This window comes from Callithrix jacchus, chromosome 4, assembly GCF_049354715.1.
Source record: "Callithrix jacchus isolate 240 chromosome 4, calJac240_pri, whole genome shotgun sequence".
Lineage (NCBI taxonomy): Eukaryota > Metazoa > Chordata > Mammalia > Primates > Cebidae > Callithrix > Callithrix jacchus.
In genome coordinates, this window is record NC_133505.1 from 136,062,343 (window position 1) to 136,086,978 (window position 24,636).

Below are 24,636 nucleotides of genomic sequence, written 5' to 3' on the forward strand. Positions count from 1 at the left end.
TTGTGGTACGTATCAAACCTAAGACCTTTCCTGTGAAAATGACACCAGGATTGAATTTGAACAGATTATTTATTGATTATTTGACTCCAGGCCCTGTGCTGTGTATACCAGCAAATGACGCCAACATGGTCTCTTTTCATACAAAGTTGCTTTCTTTTTCTTCATTCCCTTGAATTTAAAATCTTCTTGGCTGTGAACAGAAATTTAAAAATTTAGAGCAGCACTATCATAGAGTGGTTTATACAAGTGCTTTTAAAAAGTCTCTTCTATGTCATCAGCATGTACCCTTTCTTCTGATCTCAGGGGTAAAATCTTTGTGTATGCGTGGCCCAAATTTGCCCCCCAAAAAAAATGATGTAGGAGCACTAGTGTTCATTAAACTCCTGTATGTCAGGCACTGAAATTGGTGCCATAAGTAATCTAATTGTATTCTCACAACAATTCCATGTTACAGACAAAAGAATAGAATTGTGGAAAAGGTCAGCAGCTCACCTAAAGTAAGAAGCTGGGAAGTGTTTATTTACCAATGATGAAAACTGCTATAGTGAAAAGTAATCAACATTCATTGATAAAATAGCTGAGCTTTTCTTCTGTTGTTGACTCATCCTGGAGTAGCGCTAAGGATAAAGATATGATGAAAAGATGAATATATACAAATGCCAACATATCACGAAGAATGGATAATGATCACTTCAGCTTCTGCTGATAATAACTCCCATGGATAAACCAAGATTACTTGTGAAACTCCAAATTCTAACAAATATGGTATTTCCTTCTGCAGAAGGCTGATGCTGTACGTGTGATTACATTCACTGGCTGTATGGGAGAAACATACTTTGACAACAAACCCATAGGTTTGTGGAATTTCCGAGAAAAAGAAGGTGACTGCAAAGGATGTACTGTCAGGTTAGTTGAGATGAGATCTCTCCCCGGGATCTGTTCTGTGCATAATAAAAGCTTCTATTTTATTGCATAATATTCTATTATCATGTGGATGATGTGGAGCAGGTTTGAAATGATTATACTCAGAGGTGGAACTACCACAAAACTAATGAATCTTCCAGTCCCTGCCTGCATTTGTGCAGGCATTTTCCAAGGCCCTGGGAGATATACTAGCAGTTTATTTTCATAGTCATATGGTTTTATAAAATTTGCAAAGGTAAGAGATTTTGACTATGATCAGTTAAGAGATTACTCTCTTTCTACTCCAATGTCCCTTCATGTCCAAGGGTTTTTTTGTGTGTGTGTCTGTGAGTATCTTATTGTTATAATTTCTTTTTTCTTAAAGAGAGTTTTCCCAAAACTGATTAAGTTTCAGGCCTTGCTGAGCATAAATTCACTCCATTTAGGTTTATAAAAAAAATTAGGACCCTATCCCAGGTTTTATGTCTTCCAAGATTTTTTCAGTTGACACATAGGATCCTACAAGTGCTTCAAGTGGAAACCTATGGGATTTAAAGATTCTGCTTCAAGAGAGGAGAACAAGGGGCCAAGATAGTCCAGGAGGAAAGTGCCTAATACCTGTCCTCAATTATAAGATAGATGGTAGAACAAATAGGAATTTGAAAATATTTAACATCCTATCATATTAAGCATATGTAAAGAATAAACATTTTTCTATAAAAATGAACAGAGAATATAAAACATTTAGCTAGAAGTAGAGGATTTATCAGCATGAAAATCTTAAAGCCCTCTCATCACCCAAGCCTGAAGCAATTTTATTATATTACATTGAAACTACAAAACATACTTTAAATACCTGTAAATTTAACATGTCGTAACAGCAACTCAAAAACCATTAAGTGCTAAGGAGTTTGTGTTATTTTCGATTTAAACATACATACGTTTCTTCTAGGACCCAAATTCCCTTTAGTAGGAGTACATTTCACATTTCCTTCTCTACATCTCTAGAGTTTCATAGAAGAAAGTAGCCACAAAATGTTATCTCTCTAGAAGTTTTAACTTCTAACTCTTTGTTTCTTTTTGACATCATGGACTTGTCAATGTGAAATTGAGGATAGTTTGCAAGCCTGACCCATTCACTGTTTAAAATGATTTTGTCAATAATCTTCAACAGCATCTAACATGAAAGGTTTTCTGTAAAATTCTTTCAGTACATGAAAGACATTGACGCCCACATTAATATTCGGCTACTCACAAACACACACCAGCTTTTCCCTAAGCATTTGGTAAATTTCTAAGTAGGATTTTCAAAAGCCTATTATCAACAAAACATCTAAAGCATTTAAATATCCATTTAGCAGTGCATGTCATTGAGACCATAACATCATTAATTATCAATTCTGCAAAGATTTTGCACTTTCAACTTATAAAGTATTATGCTAATTTATGATTATAATAGTACTCCTATATATTCATAGGGTGTTTTGTAGGTTGCAGAGATTGATACTTAACAACCTCCTGATATTAGAATAAATACAGTCTAGTCCCAGTTATGAAGAGACATCACCAGGAGGGGAGGAAAAGCTAGTTTTGTTTTTTTGTGGTTTTTTTGTTTTTTGTTTTTTGTTTTTTGTTTTGAGACGAAGTTTCTTTCTCTCTTGTTACCCAGGCTGGAGTGCAATGGCGCGATCTCGGCTCACCACAACCTCTACCTCCTGGGTTCAGGCAATTCTCCTGCCTCAGTCTCCTGAGTAGCTGGGATTACAGGCACGCGCCACCATGCCCAGCTAATTTTTTGTATTTTTAGTAGTGACGGGGTTTCACCATGTTGACAAGGATGGTCTGATCTCTTGACCTCGTGATCCACCCGCCTCGGCCTCCCAAAGTGCTGGGATTATAGGCTTGAGCCACCGCACCCGGCCATTTTTTTGTATTTTTAATAGAGACAGGGTTTTACCATATTGGCCAGGCTGGTCTCAAATTTCTGACCTTGTGATCTGCCCACCTTGACTCCCCAAAGTGCTGGGATTACAGGTGTGATCCACCATGCCATTCCAGTTGTATAAGTTTTTAGTGGTCGGCCCCAATCCTATTTTTTCAGAAGCCCTGTTACTTGTAAGAATTATTTTTATAGAACTCCTGGTGTTTATTTGTTGTTTTCAGGAAAACATCACATTTGAACATAAAGAGCAATCATTCCTACTAAAGAGCAAGAGTGATTTTATGGAGAAGACGTAAAAGATGAGGCTAAAAGAGGTAGACTGAGAAAATGTTGTAAAGACCTTAGAATGTCGGTTTTAGAAATTCGCATTTATTCAATAGTCAGTAGAAGAGATAAAATTGTTGTTATGCTTTAGAAAGAGTAATCTGTCAAAGATATTTTTAAAGTGTATCTTACTTTTCTCACACTTCTACATTCACATTAAGATTAAAGCAAGGGAAAAAAGTTGCTACAAGTAAAATGTAGTTAGCTAAACATTGAAATGATGATATTTTAAATAGACTAAAACCCAATATTCACCTGGATCTCGTTGACTAGAGTTACATGTAGAAGGACATAGTTGCTCCAAAATAGCATAATTAATTTGTACTAACTTTATCAGACATCAAGGTTTAAAAGAGAAACAAAGGCAAGTTAAGAAGCTTAGCATTTATTAATTATAAAAGAGTAGGGGTCTTTTGGTAAGTATATTCAGAATGAATAGGATAACTCTATTCTATGTCAAAACATTATAGAATATACCTGGAAGGACTCATATTTTTTCTCATCCCATAGTCTCCAATTCAAAGCCAGACTTACTTTGTTTCTCCAGGTGACAGCTAATGAATTAAGTGAAGTGGACTGATCTGCAGCTCTGTGTTTAGCCACTCCCAACCCATAACTCTTTCCCGCAGATATCTCCACAATTGCAATAATCAGACAGATAGGTAGATAGAGAGATACATAAAAATAGCCTCGTGTTTGGAAAAAGTATGTTAAATGTTGTATTCACAAGACTTATCTTAGATATTCATTAATTATGCATCCAATATTGATTAAACATATATTCTCTGTGAGGCAATTTTCTATACTAAAATCTTTTTCATCCCATGAACATCAACTGGATTCTAGGATCCAAGTACTGTACTATATGTGCCAGATGCTGAGTTTGTGCCTGACATAGGACCTGGCCCATAATCTCTTAGATGGTCTCATGAAATTTGCATTCTAGTGAAGGAGACAGATAAAAAACGTACAAAAAAAAATACAGGCCTCCTTCACTGTCTGAATCTAATTTGTTCCAGAAAACGTGTTAGAAGGCAAGTATTCAGAGTAGGATCCTATATATAAGAAATGTAATCATGTCTTCTTAGCCCATCCAGAAACCCCACCACTTTGCCCAAATACCTCTAAGACACCCTTAAGCATCAATATAACTATCTACTACCAAGTAGTTCTACAAAACACAAAGCACTAAAAACAATAATGACCTAGTTATTGCACTCCTAATAAAGGTGAAAGATGGTTTTTACTTAGTCTTTCACAGTGGCAGTAGAGGTGGAGACATGTGGAAGGAATAAAGATGTATTTGGGATACTTCCTGCCCTTCAACAGCCTTCAATCTCATCACTATTCAATGATGCATTGAATAACGACAGACCAGATAGACATGATCTGATTCATGTGAAATGCCTCTCTTCTCAGTCCTCAGGTGGAAGATAGTGAGGGGACTATTCAATTTGATGGAGAAGGTTATGCATTGGTCAGCCGTCCCATTCGCTGGTACCCCAACATCTCCACTGTCATGTTCAAGTTCAGGACATTTTCGTCAAGCGCTCTCCTGATGTATCTTGCCACACGAGACCTGGTAAAGATCATATGCATAGCAGATCTTCTGTGATTGAAAATGTGTTTGCTTCTTTTATCCGTTATTGGTAAAATTATGAATTATCTTTTTTAGAGTCTGGGATGGCTGTCTGACAACCAAGAATAGGTGATACAGATAGTGCTCATATATTTTCATTAATAATTGTAATCACAGACTCAATTTAATTACTATTTATTTTCAGTACAACTCTCCACATAATCCTTTAAGCAATGCATCCAGTAATAATTGTTCCTAGCATGGAGCCATGCAGCATCGAAATTCTTCCTTTATCTTCTTTCAGAGACAAAAGTTGAAAAGGTGATTCTAAATATTCTTTGGCCTCATTTTTATCTGGTCAGGATTTCTTATCGAATTCTTTCAGGGAACATACCTTTTGGTTCACTTAATATGTTTTCAAAGGAACTCACATTTTACTAATGTCTTAGAAATTTGTTTGTGACCATTTGGATCATAATATCACAGCCACAAAAATTCAGAAAATAGTAACGCCAATTCTATTTTCAAAATGGATTCTGTAACAGAGTGACATATTCAGCAATTTAGCCACAAGATCCTAACATAAACCCCACAAAAAAGTGAACACTCATATATTTCTCTGTGTATCTAATCACTGGTGTATGTTTACTCTGTTAACAGAGAGATTTCATGAGTGTGGAGCTCACTGATGGGCACATAAAAGTCAGTTATGATCTGGGTTCAGGAATGGCTTCTGTTGTCAGCAATCAAAACCATAATGATGGGAAATGGAAATCGTTCACCCTGTCAAGAATTCAAAAACAAGGTAAGTTTTTACAGTAATAATGCAATATGGGCCTTAATCATGCAATCCAAAGTGCACATGAACCTGATCAAGAGGAAGATTCTGTCTATAATTTTAGCTACTCACAAGCTCAGTGAAAAATTGATATAGTTGTTTTTTTTTTTTTGGCCTAGATTATAGGTGATTTGGGTTAGACATGACTGATTGAAGAGCCAAATGGTTCTCTGTCATTTTCTTTTGAAACTGAGAGCTTAATTTGAAAGCATAAAACTGTCTTACAACTTGCAAAATTATATCCTGTAATATGTTTGAAAAATGTTGGGTGCTTTTCTTTCTATTTTGCCAAGATGTTTCCTTTAAAGCTGCCCACAGTAAAATCTGTAGGGGTAGCAGGACATGGTTATCAGTTTTTTGCTCATTTAAATTGCCAAACATTTGTATGCATGCAAGTAAGTAATTGGTCAATAGTAACATGGCATGTTTATTGTTCTGGGACATTTTAAAACACTTTCACAAACATTTTATCTGATCACATAGCAGATATTTTGTTGCAATGTTAGAGAAAGTGAAATATACACTCAAACTTTTATGTGATCACAGACATATTTATCACAGATTTCACAACCAAGTCAGAAATTTAAGTCTCTTTGTTCCGAATGTAGTGCTATTGCTATTTAAGTATATAATTCCACTGACTCTGTGTACTATAGCATTACCAATATCTGCAAATGAAACTTCGTTACTTCTGCTAATATAAATAGGCCTAATTAATGTTGCCAATGCCAATGTGACATTTCATGAAAATTTAAATTTAACTTTTTACTGTCCCTCATTTCTGCATTTAATACATATCTGCCAAGCAACTTTTAAGTACCGTATAAGAACTAAATGACGTTCTAAGTTCTTGCCTTCAAGGAACTTGTATCAAAATGGGGAGACAGACAAGTATCAATGGTTAGAAGATAGAGAGCTAATTGCTGGATGTGTGTACCTAGCTAGGAATCTCAGAAAGAGGGACACTTAAGTCAAACAGAGAGGTCAGTTTCCACCGGAGTGCCCCTGAGGTATAAGCTGGATGAGGAGTTAGCTGGATGAAAAGCATGTATGGACATTTTGGAGTAGTGAACATTGCGTGAAAGCCTGGAGTTACCAGAGTGCATAACATCCTTTTCCAACTGCATTTCCAACATGAAACTCTAGAGAAACTCCTCATGTGGCTTTGCAATTTTGTATACTGGAGTGCTGCTGTAAACATTTTTCCTGTGCAAGAGAGGCACAATGCACATTTGCATATTAGAAGCTCTGTATAGTTGTTCAGTAAGAAGAATGTTTAACTATTTAACCCAGAATTTTCCAGATGTCTTTAATCAGAGAAATCCTTCCATTCCTGTAATACTAGCATTCTGCTGAACACACTTTGGGAGATGCTTTAGTAACAATAAGTGAATCCATAGCCTACATGGATAAATGTTGGCCAAAAATTATCAGTAGGGGCCAAGAGATAATAGAACCAGTGTATAAGGGGGCATATGAGCTAAGCGAGAGACTTTCAACTTTATCCTGAAAACTATAGGGATACAGAGAACTCTAAGAGTTTTAAGAAAGGGTGTGGTATCATAGGACTTGTGCTTTGGTAAAGTTTCTTTAGCAGCAGTTTTGAGATTTGTAACAATTTAGGATGCTACTGAGTCTGATGAGTCTAGCATCTCCCCACTAAGTTCTCTTCTATAGTAATAGAATAACAGATTTGGAGAAAGAAGGAAAAGATGGATATGCACTATAAAAGAAAAAAGACAACCTAAATATCCATCAGCAGATAACTGAGGAAAGAAAATGTGGTATATATACACCATGGCATACTCTGAAGCTATAAAAAAGAAGGAAATCATGTTTTTTGCAGCAACATAAGTGGAGTTGGAGGTAATTATCCTAAGTGAAATAACCCCGAAACAGAAAATCAAATACCACATGTTCTCACTTACAAGGCAAGAAGCTAAACAATGGATACACATAGACATGAAGATGGAAACAATAGACACTGCAGACTTCGAAAGTGGGGAGGGAAGAAGAGGGGTGAAGCTTTAAAAGTTGCCTGTTGGGTAGTGTTCACTGTGTGGTGATGGGTTCACTAAAAGCCCATACTTCACTCTTATGCAGTATATCCATGTAATAAACCTGCATATGCAGCTCCAAATCTAAAATTTTAAAATAATAAAAATAAAGACATTGAGAACTCTAGGCTGAATTGGCTAATGCTATAAACTCTAAAGATAATAATATGCTTGGGGAATGTACAGTGTAACAAACAGGGATAAAATGATTCAACAACTTAGGAGAACAACTTTTATAAATGGTCACCTTGGAAATGCTAATTTCCATAATCAGTCTGCTATCTCAACTTTTATTCTGTCCATTAAAACAAATAACCAAAAGATCTGTGCTCTGAATCAACGTTAGTCAATGGTCAAGTTACAGAATCCTATAAGTTTGAAAGTAGTTAAAGATAGGTTCAGGTTTATTGTAACTCCAACATTCCATCAACTCAGAAAGTTCTTCCCCCAATAGGTCTAATTTTTCCAGATTTCACTAGAGCTACTAACTGTTACCATTACTGTTACTACTCTGTAGTCCAGAAATCAGAAAGAACTTCCCTTTATCTCAGCCTCCTCAGTATCTTCTGTTCCATTTCTGGTTTCTAGTTCAATACCTTTGACATAGTTGGCTGATATCTTCTCATTTATAAGTCTTCTTCTTGGCCTTCAAATTGAGTCTAGACTCACATTGCTTTTTACCTTTCTGAATATTCCTGTCAAATGCACCAAGCAGTCATTCTCACTTTTCTTTTGGGTATTAATGGCATGAATCATTCTCCTTTCTTCTCTAATATATCTCTGTGGTGTCACCATTAAAAAGAAATTAAGCTTTATGAGATTCAGTTGTTCAGAATTTTGATTCTCAGATTAGATGGGGAACTTCTGCCTTCTCCTGCCCATAGTTGTTTCCCATTCCCTGTCATCTCTGGTGTGAGAGAGAGATGTATCACCAGAGAAGAAACTTCTCAAAAATGCATATAATAAAACTATAGCTATTTTTTCACTTGTATTATCATATATGCAATATATTTTCTCTGATACTTTTAAAGCATTTTGTTACTATAGCAGGTCAGTTAATATGTATTAATTTTTCCTTATAAGAAGAAAAACATTTGGGAAGCCACAGTGGAAAAAGCAAGTGTTATAAACAAATAATTCACAAAAGAAAAATGCAGACTTCTTATATAAAGTTGAAAAATGCAATCTCAAGAGATTACAAGTGTATGGTCCTTGACCTGCAGTAACAATATCCAAAGATCACACGTAAAGCAGTGAAATCTAAATTTAAAAGGAAGAGAAGAAAGGCTAGGCAAAATAACCTTACTACCTGCTTTGATAAGATTAGCTCTTCTAGGACACATTTATTAAATACCAACTATGCATCAGATGCTGTGCTGGATCAATGAAGATGCATACAGTTCCTAACCTTGAATAACTTACCTGCTGCACAAGTAAGCAAATTCTGTAGAATACAGTAAAAACCAAGGGAGACACTATGGAGGGAGAGAAATAAGGCACTAACTGAGCCCTCAGGCCTTTTATTGGTTGGGGATAGGGTGTTAGGTAGGAGGGGTGGAAGCAGTTGCAGGGTAATCCAGGCCAAAAAGCATCATATGAAAAGATAAAATGTATAAATATATGGATTACTTGGGCAGATGTTGTAATTAGTTTGAATTATTGGAGTTTAAATTTCAAAGGAGTGATAAAAGTGCTGAGCATGTCGGCAAGGGGGCCAGATCACAGGAAGCTGTTTAAACTATGTTGAAGAGTTTGCAGTTCATCTTGATGAACTTGATTTTAAGTAGAGATGTGACACGGTAATTTCAATTTAAGTATATTAGTGTCAGTGTGGAAGATGTATTTTCAGAAGACCAAACTGAAGACAAAGTGAACAATTAGCTTCAATAATAGTCTAGGCAGGAGGTAAATGATGCTTGAAGTAAGAGTTGCAGTGGGAGTTGACATCAAAGAAATGCAAAATAAATCCACCATGTGATACCACTGCACAGTTATTAGAATGTCTAAAATTAAAAAGACTGACCACACCCAGTGCTGCCAGAAGGTGGAGCCACTAGAACTCATACCCTGCTGCTGAGGATATAAAGTGGCATAACGCTGGAAGAGGTTGACCATTTCTTAAAAGACTAAATATACATCTACCATAAAACCAGTCATTTTACTCCTAATTATTCACCCAAGACACATGAAAGCATATTTTTATACAAAGACTTGTACTAGAATGCTCACATTACTTTATCTGTGTTACTCAAAAACTAAAAACAACTCAAATATCCATCAGCAGGTAAATCGTGGTATACCCATACAATGGAATACTACTCAGCAGTAAAAAATAAGAAAATATTAATATATGTACAAATCGGATGAATATCCACATAGGCAGACAAAAAAGAGTACATTTGTATAAAATTACATAGAAAATAGATATTAACTTGAGTTTGCCCAGATGGCTAAAGCCCAAGATGTGGGCAAAGGAAAGGACATTAGAAAGCATCAACGTTTTAAAAGTGTTCAAAAATAGATCTCAGGGTAGGAGATTGAGAATGAAAGCTCAAAGAAGCCAAAGAGCTTGACGTTTTGGAAGCCAGAAGAAATCTCCTGTAAGGACACGATAACAGCATTAAATACTGCATAAACATGGATGAAGATAAAGATTCAAAGGACTCCACTCAGTTTGGATATAGGGAGGTCCCTATGAACTTTTAGCAACCCAGAGTCACAGAGTATTGAGAGAGGAATTGAAATAAGGCTCCAGCAATGTGGGTTGTTGCTCCTTTTCACTGACCAGATTACTTGTTTTACATGAATTATTCTCAGCTAGTCGGTAAAAACACTGTCCCTTGAAATTCAAGTACAGTCCTTCAGGAGGGTGTTCCCCGTCTTCCTTGAGTTAGTTACAGAACCACAGTCACTGATAGAAGTGTGTCCTATCCCCCAAATGCATTGATATGGAATCAAAGTTGAGAACACTCAGATTTCCAGTGGATCAAGAAAGAGGAAAAAAGAATAATCAAAGTAAAAAACCATTAGCTAACAACTCAGGATTGATCATAAATTACTTGTTAAGCCCCTACTCTGTGTCTATTATTTAATAAAACCCTTATTTCCCTACCTACTTATGAATCACGTCTGAACTTATCAACTATAAAATTTTGTGTTAATAGCCTACTTTTCTATTCTGTAAAGAAAAGAAATAGGGCAAGAAATAAGAGCAAACATTAGCATTTCCTGGTAGAACCCACTTCATCACTATCACTCATGAAGGACCCAGTAAAGCCCTTCCTTTAAGTCAGTAGAAATATGCCATCCTGTCTCTCTGCCAAAGTAACCTCTTGGGCCAGTGAATTTCAATTCAATTGTGTTTCCACTCTTTAATCATTTTTTCTTAGAATGATTTCTAAAAATGCATATATTCATTCATGGATAAGGAGGAAAACCTTCAGTCACTGGCTTGCCTGTGATAAAGAGGCAGAATCTCATTTTCAGACACCATTAAAATACCGACCAGGTCTGCAAAAAGAGACTATTTTCATCTTCCAGTCAACAACCCCATATGAAAATGTCTTTCCTGATCTAGATAAAAAGAAATATGTATGAACAAGTCTTGAAAACAGTTTTATAAATCTATTTTCTTTTAGCCACCAGTCCAGTCAAGGAAATACATGTATATGAAACTAATTATGTATATAAAAATAATAAAATATGTGTGTGAAAGTAGTCCCATTTTAAAATCTTAACTTGCTAACTGTATTTAATAGGACAATTATTCTTTTAGGTGTTTTTCTTGTTTGTTTTCACAAAAGTCTTGTTTGAGGTGTTTATTGGTTTGTGTATTTGATTTTGGTCCTTTTTAAATAAGGCATTGTATTTGACTTTATTGAAGATATATTTTTTTGAAATAATAGGACTATAAACTTCAAGAGAATTTTGGAATTTGATGTTTCTCTGTGTTTTCCAAAGAATGCTGATTCTAAAAGATGATGGGTTGAGTGAACATGATAATATTTCATGGTGAAATAAATTTGGGAGATACTTTTTGCTCCATGTCCTTCTCTTGGAGCATTGCATTACATATTAGCATGCTGAAAGATCTGGGCAGCCACAAAATTAAGAAGATAAATGTTTACCTTTGTATAACCCAGTATTTTTCATATTTATTTGAGCCAGGAACATCCAAGAAATAGCATCCTAAAGAATAAACACTTAGAAATTCCCTTATAACCCATTGGTTCAGATGCCCATTTTCAAATGCTTGCTAATTCAGATCCTACCTCAGGCAAAGATTTAGAGGCCAAATCTAACATCTTAAGGAACTGATGTCAATGTGCATCAAAGATGCATATGAAGCAGTTAGAGGCCGAGTCTAAGGAAATGTGGAAAAGTATGTAATTCAGAAAAAGCCTAGCTTGACCCCTAAGAAGGGGGTGATGGTGAGAGGGATCAACAAGATCCCCTGCACTCTAAACAATGCAGTTTGAACAGGATGTGCCTCTTCTTTCCTTTTTTCTTTCTATTTCTGAATTCTTATCTTCATCACATTAAAAATACTTTAAGAGACCCAAGAGAAAAGCCATAGGCATGAGGACTGTACCTCTGTCACAACACTTAGCATCCCAGTCTAAAATGTAATTTGCAGTGGACCTGGATCCCACCACTTCCCTGTACAACATCCCCTTCCACTTCCATGTACAACCATATTTTACAACAGTAACACTTTGCAGATGAGTCTAAATCCCAGTAGTTCCTGTGGATAGTGAAACTTACAGAAAGAGCCAGCATGTTTCTAATTAATTCTCTGATTCCTAGTTAGATATCTGTTATTTAGCATGTTTTAATCTTCCTTTATTTTCTAGCTACTTATCTAGATTATAGAAAACTACATCAAATGGATCTTTGATGTCCATTTAAATTTATCTCTTTTATCTTCATTGGTTTGCCTTCACTGGTGTTCAAGCTATTATTTTCACGCTCTTCGGGGGATAGTTTAATCATGTATTTTATTGATGTTTTTGTTTCTGTAATTATTAAATTACTAAATATAGTACAAATGCTTGAGAAAGTCAATGTGAATTCTAGAATTAAACCAAATTTGTCTTGAAGTATTAGTGATGATATAGATGTGGTTGATATCATTCAAATAAAATGTTAAACTTTCTATCTCCTTTACAGCCAACATATCAATTGTAGATATAGATACCAATCAGGAGGAGAGCATAGCAACTTCGTCTTCTGGAAACAACTTTGGTCTTGACTTGAAAGCAGATGACAAAATATATTTTGGTGGCCTGCCAACGCTGAGAAACTTGAGGTAATCTAGTTTATATGTAAAGCTAAGGATTAAGTTTTAATTAAATGGCCACTATGTTCACTAGAGTTCTGAAGTTTAATTACAATAGGAATGTCATATAACCCCTAGTTGCAGAAAGGCCTGATCAAAAAAAAAAATCATGTTGCATGTTAGAACAACACCAGGATTTAGAAACCAAAGGACTAATTTGACATCTGTGTTGAAGAGATGGATTGGAGTTGCTGTTTCCTTTATATGCACCTGCTGAAAAGAATTATGAAAGTAATTAACGGTAGAGGCCAGAGTTGAATGTGGATCTTGTAATTGCTGTTCTCCTTGTACATTCGCCGTAGATAATGGCACTCTGACATTGCTTAGTGTTCTGAAAATTAGTCAGTGTTCCAGGATACTATGAGTATAACCTATTTTATTGCCTAGCATTAGCATCATAATGGCATATTGGAGCTTTCCCATATGCCTAATACAAGAACTATATTGGTTGTTCTCATGCCCATGCCAACATTTTTTTCTTAATTTCACATATGCGTTTTAGCTAGCAGTACAGGGAGACACATTTGCTTCCTAATTTAGTTAGTTCAAAAAATAAAGTAACAAAAAAAGTCAGAAAATTCTCACGTGCTACTTAGTTAATTTACTGCTCGTTATAAAATAGAAGATAGTCTATATGGATGGTACTTAGCGCTCAATAAATGTTAACTAAACTCTAATTATAATGAGATTAATTGATTTGGTTAAACTATAAGAGTGTATTACAAACTACCATGTTTTTAATTTCTTGTTTTGCTTAATTAGTTTGGTAGTTTTTAAAGGGTATAAAAGTTCTGTCTAGGTGTTTCTACTCCAAAAAGACAGATTATGTTTTGAAAAATCCCAGAGTATCTGAAAAGTATGTTGATCAGTTATTTTCATATTTTCCAAATGAGCAGTGAAAGTTCAGTCTCATTCTATGACAGCTAGTGTGCAGGCTAAAATTTCTTCTCCCCAAATCTAAACTCATAGATGAAGCAATTGTCTAATTATCTGATGAGCTTCATAGTGTAAATAAATTAGATCTTTATTCATTGTAATGTGTTGCTATTAGAAAAGAAATACACTTAAAGTGTCAAGTCAGTAAAATGTTACAAATCAAATTTGAATAGTAGCACAGTTATTACCTAGAAATTCATTTGCCAGATGACTAGTCATAAAGCAAATGTTTCTTGAGTATCTACTGTGTGACAGGCTCCATACTAAATGCTAGGAATCCAGTGGTTGTTCAAATCCAAGATTTACTTTACAAGATCATTAACTATGTATTATTGAGTGAATTAAAGACAGCCAAACTAAGGTTATTCAAATCTAGCTTCGTTTATTCTAGTGAAGATTTTAATGATCATAAAGTGATTTTTAGGAATTATCTATAAAGGTATATCTGTTAAAGTCTGTAAAATCTGTGTGTGTTAAATGAATCTTTTTCACTAAAATGTTTTTACTTTCATAGTACAGCATTACATAATTACAGTATATTTCTATGGTGTAGCACATTATTTCAAAACAACCTTTAGAGGTATATTTGTGATTGATAAAGAAACCAAACATTCATAGTTACCTGTTATTTTGCCTGCAGACAGGTTCTCAATATGATGAAGTGCAAACGATGTGGCAAACAGAAATTATTTTTATATGCATTGTTAAGCTCAAGCTCTTTGAGAGGCAATGTTTATAGGCCATTCATGAATACTACAGAATAGTGACATTGTACATTTTCCCACTTATTAGATTGATAAGAACAAGTACTTTAAATTCATATTTCAAAATAAATATTTTCCAAGATAATAGTGTGAGCTGTGGTCATATTTCAGTTCTAATTTCACTGCAGTCAAGGGCCTGTGTCTATTTCTAGTTCTGTTGGGGCTTCTGCTTTTCTTTCCTTTGTAGATCCCTGTGAAATGATTTTTTAAAAGATTTATGATTAAACTTTATTGTTTTATTAAATGAAAATGTAATTATAAGTAAATTGTTTTTATTTTTTTTCTCTTTCCCATTACCTAGTATGAAAGCAAGGTAAAATTTAAATTTATGCATGCCTTCTTCCAGTGCATGGGTTGGGTAAATGTGGCTTCTTAGATAAAGCAGTCGCGCAGAAGCAGAGCAACACCAGTGCAGCTTTGTTCATAGTATGTTTCGTGAGCAAGCTGTGCATTCTGTGGGAGTTCTTATGCTGCCCCTTGCTGGCCAACATTCTGCTGCTTACCCACCACCAATTGGGCTGCAAGTTGAGTTGTCTCATCGGCAATGATGATAGATTTGCTCTGCTCACTTTTTCCACCATCTGCTCACAGTGCCCCTGGTGACCAGCAGCACACACTCAAAAGGCAGCTGGTCGATTTCTGGTACACAGTCTAGTTCTGGGGAACACAGTAAAGTGGTCTCTTGGGTTGAACCCTGGGCTCTGGCCTCCCTAGTACCATGCTGTCTGCTGAAGAATCAAACTGTGCTCTCACATGCTTACCACTGCCTTCTTGCTTTTTGCAGGCCTGCAGATATGCAAACATTTACACAGCCTTTGCACCTCTTGTCAAAGCTGTTTATCTATTGACATGTTTATTTAAAACTAGCTATGGTGCCAGATGAAGGAATCGCTGGAAATACTATATTTAAAATAAGTATTTGCATGAATAGTAAAGAAGTATGAGATAGTTCTCCTAGCTTCTCGGGAGCATTTTAATTCTTACTTACATTAGCATAAAAGCTGTGAGCAGCAAGCCTCCATAAATGGCTAACCAAACCCCAGAGACGTGCAGGGCTGGTATGCTCTGGCTAGAGCTAAAGCCTGGTGTTTTGGCTTGTCAGAGCCCAGCTGTGCCAAAGTTCGGGAAAGAAGATAATAAAGCCGAACTGATCCAGGAAAATTTTAAAACCAAGGCTAGATTTTTAATAGGAGAAATAGAATATACAGAAATGAAAGTAGGGAAAAAATAAACCATGTGTTTTGTCATGATACAGTTTTCAGACCACCAGTTGTGCTATGTTTGCTGAGATGGCTAAAAAGCAAAGGCTGGCTTTCATGGAAATATATGTTGGAGAGCACTCTGTAGCTTTGTTATTTTGCCTTTGAGTGGTGACCCTCAAGAAACAGACCGGTGGTTACCATTGAGTCCAGCCACCTTATGTGACTATTCATCCCCTGTGATTGTCCTAATATTGAGGTTACTAAATCATATTGTGGAATGGTTCTTTGTGTTTCCGTGAAACAATAAACCACATAACTTGTAGGTGTGATTTACTTTATTAACAAGACCTCTGAAAAAAACCGTGATAAGTCAGTCTTTCCATAAAGGAAAATATAGAAGCAAGTGAACACTGTTAAGGAAGTTCACCATTTCCTTTGCATTATACAAGAAAAATATAAATGAGATTCTTGCCCTCCAGTTGGGCAAGTTCTTTATAATAACAAACTGACTGAACAAAAACAAAACCTTGGGAACAAGTAAAAATTATCAATGAAAATAAAGAAGTTCCAGAAAGGAGTTAGGAGTGGAAACAGACAGATACCTGACATGAAATAAATCACCTGATATTCACTGCCAAAGTCTAATTGGTTTCTCCACCTGTTTTTCCTCATGCTATGTGTTTTTCATTATGATAAAAAAAGGAACTTGGCATCATGGGACAGTGAGAGAGAATTAATCATCACCCAATCAAGTACAATATATTGATGCCAATGCTGATTAACATCACATAAAGAATTATCTTTTTTACTTCTATATAATTTCACTGTTCAGTATAGTCACCACAAGTCACAGTAGCTATTTAACTATAAATTAAATACAATTAAGTAGCAATAAATATTCAGTTTCTCATTGGGACAAGCTATATTTCAAGTCCCAATAGCCATATGTGACTAATAACTACTGATTTGGACAGTGCAGAACAGACAATATCTGTCATCACAGAAAGTGCTGTGGGACAGTGCTGTTATAATTAAAGAAGCATCAACATCACTGACATTCTGCTAGCCTTTGTTCATTGAGCAATTACTGTGTGCAAGGCTGTTCCTTCATTTAGCAAACCTGCACAACTTGATCATGTAGATACTATGATTATTATTATCATGCCCATTTAACATACAACAACACTGAGTCTTGGAGAACTCAGATCACTTGCAACATCTGGACTCAAGGGCAAGGACTTCATTTTCCAATCTGCTGGCACATTTGCCCCATTTTATGAAGTAGCATGCAAAAGTAAACATTCAAGTGTAGTTCAAGTATAAAAGTCATTTTTCCATTTGATTGAAAAAATGAAATGTATGGGTTTTTGCATTTAGTCACTTCATTTTGTTATTGTTCTAAAATAGATTACAGACTTTGATGTCAATTCATAAAATAAACTAATCTGTAAAAAAAAACACCTTTTTTTTAATATTGAGACAGAGATCTCACTTTGTTACCCAGGCTGGGGTGCAGTGGTACAGTCATAACTCACTGCAGCCTCAGCCTCCTGGGCTCAAAAGATCCTCCCTCCTCAGCATCTCCAAGTAGCTGGGAGTCTAGGCACATACCAACATGCCCAGCTAATTTATTTTTGGCTTGGGGGACAAAGACAGGGTCTCACTGTGTTGCTCAGGCTGGTCTTGAACTCCTGGCTTCAAGTGATCCTCCCTCTTCAGCCTCCCAAAATGCAGGGATTACAGGCACTAACCAATACACCCTATCACTAAACTTAATTTTTAAACATCTGTTTTAAGACTGTTTAATCCAAAAGAGTGTTTCTTAGACTTTATTTTACTTAAAAGACTTAAAGAAATATGTAATATTATTTTTCAGCTATCTCCCAAGAAAAAAGCCTCAATTAAAAAAATCTTTTTCAAAATAAACATTTTCAGATTTTTTTTCTGACTTTTGAGCAATATAAACTTTTTGGCATATAGTTTATTTATGCTGCCTATGCAGTTATGTTCTCTTTGGTGAACAAAAAGAAAACTTAATTCATTACACATATAAAGCATTAATAAGAAGTCAGTTAATTCCTGTACCTCATGTTTAAATGCTGTGGGTGAGATTCTTGTGAAGGGGGAAGAAGAACTATAAAAAGACTCCTTCTACAGAATAGTATTACCATCCAATTAGACCAACCAATAGAAAATGGAAACTAGAGTTTGCTGGGTATACGTGTGCACAGTTTGATAGATGTGCCTGCATGTGTCTGCTCCATAAGGCTTCCTTCCAGTAGTCAGAGACTACACTACCATCATCCTAATGATATTGCTTTTGCTTTCCATTTGACTATTCAATAGGCCAGAAGTTAATTTGAAGAAATATTCCGGCTGCCTCAAAGATATTGAAATTTCAAGAACTCCATACAATATACTCAGTAGTCCCGATTATGTTGGTGTCACTAAAGGATGTACCCTGGAGGTTGGTCTGTTTTTGATGATTCTCTAAAAACACATTTATGTCAGATTTCACTTACTTAGTGTGGCTGCTTCTACAAGGATCAGTCTTTTGTTAATATATTTTAGATTTCTACTCATCCTACTCTTAAACAATAAAGCAAGATTAAAGTATTCTCTAAATTATGATGATAGAAATGGTACTATGAAGTCCCAGAATTGTGATTCAATTTTCCAAATGTATATTCCTCATAGCACGTATCATTAATATTAATCTCTTTTCTGTTTCTCTCTTTATTTCCAACCCTATTTTTCCCTTTTCCTCATTTTTGGCATCCATTTTAGATTTATTTGACCTTTATGTGTTGCATATAACTTTATTGGCAACCTTACATATTTTTTCTGGAGCCATTTGAGTTTACACAGATAGCAAGTCATAATTTACACTGTAATCGTTAGCGCACAGCATATTGTCCACAACCTCGACGTCTGGCTCCCTTGTCTGTGAAATAACAGACTGGGACCTGTGGCATCCAACTCTGAAAGTCTTGTGTTTGACGTGCTGCAGTCCTCTGTTAGCTGATATCCTCAGTATCTCTCATTAGATGCTAAAGCATCCTAGCATTCCCCTATTTTCATTTAACTATTTTGCACTGTTTCTTCAGTTGACACTGACCCATATGTGAGAAAGACTCAGGTCATAGCTCTACTCTTAAAGTATCTATAACCAAGAGTCAATGGTCAACAGCAAATACTAGCAATAATTTTATAGAAACTCAATAGTGATGAGCTTGTTTTTAAAATGAAAGTGTTATATATATCATTCTCATACATTTTTACTTATCCTATTCTAATAGAAGTATTCATCTTGGCTGCTGCTTCTAATTAAAATTATCTTAAACCACTCCAATAGAATTCAGGGAAATGAAGGGAAAATATGAGTGAAGGAAAAAGTGAGTCCAGCACTTGAATGATGAGGTTTAAAGACTGGAATAGAATTTTCAGGGTCTTTATTGCTCATACCTACAGGCCCCGTTTTGGAATAGGCCATAGACACCCACTCTGAGAAGTCTGGGAATAATAAAAGGAAAATACATTAAGAATTAAAACTCTAAGGACCCATACTGGCTTCTTAAAGAAAGTTTTACTGAGAGTTTTAATCTTCAAAGCCTAATTCTCATTCGCATTCAAAAGATATCTACATGAAGATGGAAACTGTCCAAAAAATGAATAGCCTCTGCACGTGGAAATTATGATTCCATAAAGGCACTTTTCAGTAACCAGAAATTATTTTGCAACTAAAATATGAGGCAGAAATTTGATGTGGATAGATATTGAAAAGTCTGCACAGTAGTTTTATCTGAACTATCTAAAACTCCATGGTTTGAAAATTGGAATAGAAAACAGACTATATATTTTACCAACTCTTGTGTCATTTAACTGATCTCGAAATACTGTGGGAGGAAAATAGCCTACATTAAAGAAGTCCTTGCTTTTACTCCAACAAAATCTAGGAGTTTAAAAATGAATACTTTAAGCACTTTTAATTCCTAACTACATGGTCTTGCTTAAATAAATGCTAGGACATTCAGAGTAGAAAGTCCTCCTGCCGTTAAAAGTGATGTTCTACATTTACCGACAGTGATATCCTCCACATATGTAAGGGAAAAAATACATTAGAAATAAACATGTCTATCAGATTCATTTTAAATATAGAGAGGAGGAGAGAGTATGGGGGCAAGGCTGAGAAAGAAGGAAGGAAGGAAGGAAAGAGGGAAGGAGGGAAGGAGGGAAGCAAGCAAGGAAGGAAGGAAGGAAGGAGGGAAGGAAAGAAGGAAGGAAGGAAGGGAGGTTGGTAGGGAGGGAGGGGAAGAAGGGGAGGAAGGAAGGGAGGAAGGAAGGAAGGAAGGAGAGAAAGAAGAGAGGGAAAGAGAGAAAGAAAGGAAGGAAAGAAGGATGGAAGAGAAAGAGAAAGGAAAGAAAGAAAGAGAAAGAGAGAAAGAGAAAGAGAGAAAGTAAGAAAGAAGGGAAAAGAAATGTAGAATGCTTCTGCACAGCACTGAGATTGGCATGGGGAGCTAATTTTCTCCCTTTTGTGCCTATTTTAGAGTTCTACTTGAAATATAACTGTTTTAATTTTATACTCAGCAACGACAATGGTATTACTTTAATTTGAGGAAAATCTAGACTGTACGGTGTTTGGTTTATTTATTTTTAAGGCTTCTGTCTTATCACTGAGAAAAAAATGCAGATAGATAATGGTCATACCCATCTGTAAAACATAAACAATTAATTGATAGAGTTTGTTCAAGAGATATTAGTTATAGTGTTTACAAGAGAAACTTAGGTAGATTGATAGACGTATACCTGCCTGTGTCAGTTTGGCTTAAATCTTTGGTTTAAACAAACAGAAAAACATATCTAACAGTGATAATCTTCTATATTTAAAACCAAAAGTTCTAGAATAAAAGTACAGGCTGTAATTCTGATTTTAATCCAAACTGCTTTGGATTTGAAGTTATTATACAACTAGAAATAATATTTCTTCAACTGCTTTTAAGCTCTCCAGGTAACTGGGTTTTCCTGCTTTCTAAAACTATGATATGTTTCATAATCACATTAAATGCATCGAGGAGGGTGAATGACATGGAGAATTTATTTAAATTTTCATTTCTAATGGTTTCTACTCTTCCTTTGCTCACAGAATGTTTACACAGTTAGCTTTCCTAAGCCTGGTTTTGTGGAGCTCTCCCCTGTGCCAATTGATGTAGGAACAGAAATCAACCTGTCCTTCAGCACCAAGAATGAGTCCGGCATCATTCTTTTGGGAAGTGGAGGGACACCAGCACCGCCCAGGAGAAAACGAAGGCAGACTGGACAGGTATCCTCACACCTAGTTCATAACGCATTTTCCCTCATGCTTATATAAAACAGTTAACTTGCTTTCTTTAATTTCTGCTGTCATCTTAGCTAGCAAAGACTGAATATTCTATTTTTCCATGCTGGCCTCCTATTTCTCTTGAATCAACTCCCCAGGACAATTGTCCTCTCTAGGATGTTCCTGTTGGTCAATTGCAGGTGCAAAGTCACACTCCTATTTGCACCTATATTTCATATGGGTTTAACATATGTATATGTAAAGAGGACAGCTTAAAATATATTCACATTATTTTAATTTCTATTGTCTCCAAGTCCAACTCCTTATCAGATCTGTAGATATTCAGCTACAGTCCCTTAAATTTAAATAATTCCTCTAAGATCATTTTCCCAGTTGCAGTAGCTGAAGTGACACAGTCTATTGGGCCTGACCCATCCCATGCTCTCTAGACACAAAGAAGGGCAGAGAATGGACCTGGGAGAAAGCAAGTAGAGCACAACCAACACAGACATGGACAACTGTAGCCCAATAGCATTCAAGGATGCTAAGGCCTAAAGAATATCAACCAGCCAGGTACAGTGGCCCATGTCTGTAATCCCAGCAGTTTTGGAGGCGAAGGCAGGAGAATCACCTGAGCCCAGGGGTTTGAAACAAAACTGGGCAACATGGCAAGATCCTGTCTCTAAAAAAATTTTTTTTAATTAACTGGGCATGGTGGCACATGACTTTGGTCCCAGCTATTGACAACTGCTATTCAACTATTCATGCCACCACACTCCAGCCTGGATGACAGAGTGAGACCCTGTCTCAAAAAATTTTTTTAAAAAACAGTATCAATTTTGCAAGGACATAAACTTTAGTATTTTTATCCCCATTTGATTCCATTAAAAGCAATCCTTCAACTGCCAAGATTTAAGCATCATACCTCTTATTGCCTTGATATTCTTTAATATCTTCAATCACATTTTTTAAAATGTAATTTTCCATTTGATCTAGTTTTTCTCAGTGAAGGGGTTCATAGGAATTACTTAGTCTGACATAATCAAAAGAACCGAATTATTTACAAATATGTTCTTAAGTATGCACATACCCTTGTAAACCAGGTCATATTGTTTGTGATTATATGTTTTAAAAAACAATTTTAGCATGTAACATTTAGTGATCAATAATATCATGTAACAAATCTTATTTACTTTTCTACAAAATAAAAAGCCCACACAAAATATTCGCAAATAGAACCCAAAGATGTATAACCACGAGTAACTTGGATTATTTCAGAAATGCAGAAGTGGTTTAATATTAGAAAATCTAAAAATCATATAATCTTTTCAGTAGATAGTAAAAACATTTGGTTAAATTTAACAGTCACTCATGATTTTAAAAAAATACTTAAGTAAACTAAGAGGAGGAAACTTCCTTAGCCATCTATAAAAAAACTATGACAAGTATTCCTGATAAAAAAATTTATAAACATTTGCTATAAAATCAAGCCCAAGAAAAGGATGACTATTTTAACTGCACTGATCTTAGCTAGCATAGTAAAAAAATAACAAGTAAATATAGCACAAGAACAAGAATAAAACCAAATATATGATTTAAGAATTATTATAACAAAATAGACATAAAGCCCATATGGAGAAAATTGTAAAATTTCATTGAAAGATATCAAAGTATTTCTCAATGATTATAGTCAATAAATTGGTATAGTCAACATGTTAATGAAGATATTAAAGACTCAATATTAAAAATGTAACTTTTCCCCAAAGTGATATGTAGATTCAGTTTTAATAAAAACATCATTTGGCAGGGCATGGTGGCTCATGCCTGTAATCCCAGCACTTTGGGATGCCGAGGCAGGTGGATCATCTGAGGTCAGGAGTACGAGACCAGCCTGGCAAACATGGTAAAACCCCATCTCCACTAAAAATACAAAAATTAGCTGGCAGTAGTAGTGTACACCTGCAATCCTAGCTAGCTACTTGGGAGGCTGAGGCAGGAGAATTGCTGAAACCTGGGAGGTGGAGGCTGCAGGGAATTGAGATCATGCCACTGCACTCCAGCCTGGACAACAGAGCAAGACTCCATCTCCAAATAAGTAAGTAAATAAATAAATAAATAAAATACCACTTTCTCTTTCTGTGAATCATGACAAGCTTATTCTAAAATTTATAACAAAGATGAAATTCCTAGAAGAATATTGTAGTGGGTCTATTCCACCAGATATCAGCACATTAGAAGGTAGAGTTTTGTATTGTGGAATTATCGTGTTGATTCACGTATAACTATGCAAATAGGAAATAATTGAAAACCTTGAAAATACACAAGCATAGATGGAAACAACATTTGACATTAAATGCCATTGCGTTTTATTAAAAAGAAAAAAAAACAGTGAACTGTTCAGTGAATGATTTCAGGGCCATTGGTTATTCATATGGAAAAGATGAAACTAAATTTCTTTTTCATATCAAACCAAAAAAATAAATTCACATTAAATTAAAAGTCTTAAATATGGACGGGCAAAAACCTTTAAAATTCTTAGAAGAAAATATACAAGGATAATTTCTGACTTTAGGGAAAGAAAGGGAGGCTTGATTGAAAAAAACAAGATTATAAGTGGAACTTCATTAAAATTAAACTCTTTGGTCATCAAACAACACAAAACACAAGCCTCAGTCTGGAAATGCACAGTACGTATAATCTACAAGGAATGCAGTCCTTGTCCCCAAAAGGGGAAAAGCTTGCTGCAGTTTACAGTGGGATATCAAAACCATACTGGTTCATATAGTATTAGAAAGAAAACTATTGGAAAGATATAAATCAAAGAGTGCTCTTGATCACTGCTGTTAGAAAAAGTAAATTTCTAAAGCTACTTTGGAAAACTATTTGGCACTAACTTGTAAAATGGAACATGTGCATAATCTCTACAAGCCAGCAATTCCACTCCTGGGTATAGACCCAAATTTTTGCACATGTGCATAATAAGACATGTATAAGAATGTTTATAGAATATCCTTTATAATAGCAGAGAAACTAGAAACAACCCAAATGTTCGTCAGCTGAAGAACAGAGAGGCAAACTGTGGCACCTTTGCATGATGAGATCAAGTAATAATAAAAAGGAATAAATTATAACTAAACATAACAACTTAATAAATATGGAAAATAAATAAAAAATGAAAAATGTGTGATATGATACCATTTTTGTAGATTTCTCATACAAGTAGCGCTAAACCACATATTGTTTACAGACACATGAATTTCAAAAATATTTTTTTAAAGTAAGGTAATGATAAACATAAAATGATAAACATAAAAAACATAATGAAAACATAAAATTTGTGGTTACCTCGAGATGGATAAACAGGAAGATGGTATTAGAAAGGAATTCGTAAGAGATGCAATGGTATTGTTTCTGAAATTTGGTGGTAGATTTA

General features: G+C 35.3%; 1 protein-coding gene across 2 annotated transcripts in view; it reads left to right on the forward strand.

The window, feature by feature from the left end:
- Nucleotides 1-24,636, forward strand: part of LAMA2 (laminin subunit alpha 2) — a 637,958-nt gene that overhangs the window by 581,619 nt on the left and 31,703 nt on the right. The window contains exons 48-54 of one of the 2 annotated variants that reach the window (XM_054254427.2): nt 782-906; nt 4,589-4,751; nt 5,409-5,553; nt 12,813-12,951; nt 14,983-14,994; nt 18,230-18,350; nt 21,030-21,206. In XM_054254427.2, the coding sequence (XP_054110402.2) occupies nt 782-906; nt 4,589-4,751; nt 5,409-5,553; nt 12,813-12,951; nt 14,983-14,994; nt 18,230-18,350; nt 21,030-21,206 (882 nt within the window). The remainder of the gene's footprint in view (nt 1-781; nt 907-4,588; nt 4,752-5,408; nt 5,554-12,812; nt 12,952-14,982; nt 14,995-18,229; nt 18,351-21,029; nt 21,207-24,636) is intronic. The other variant, XM_054254428.2, reaches the window with a different exon arrangement.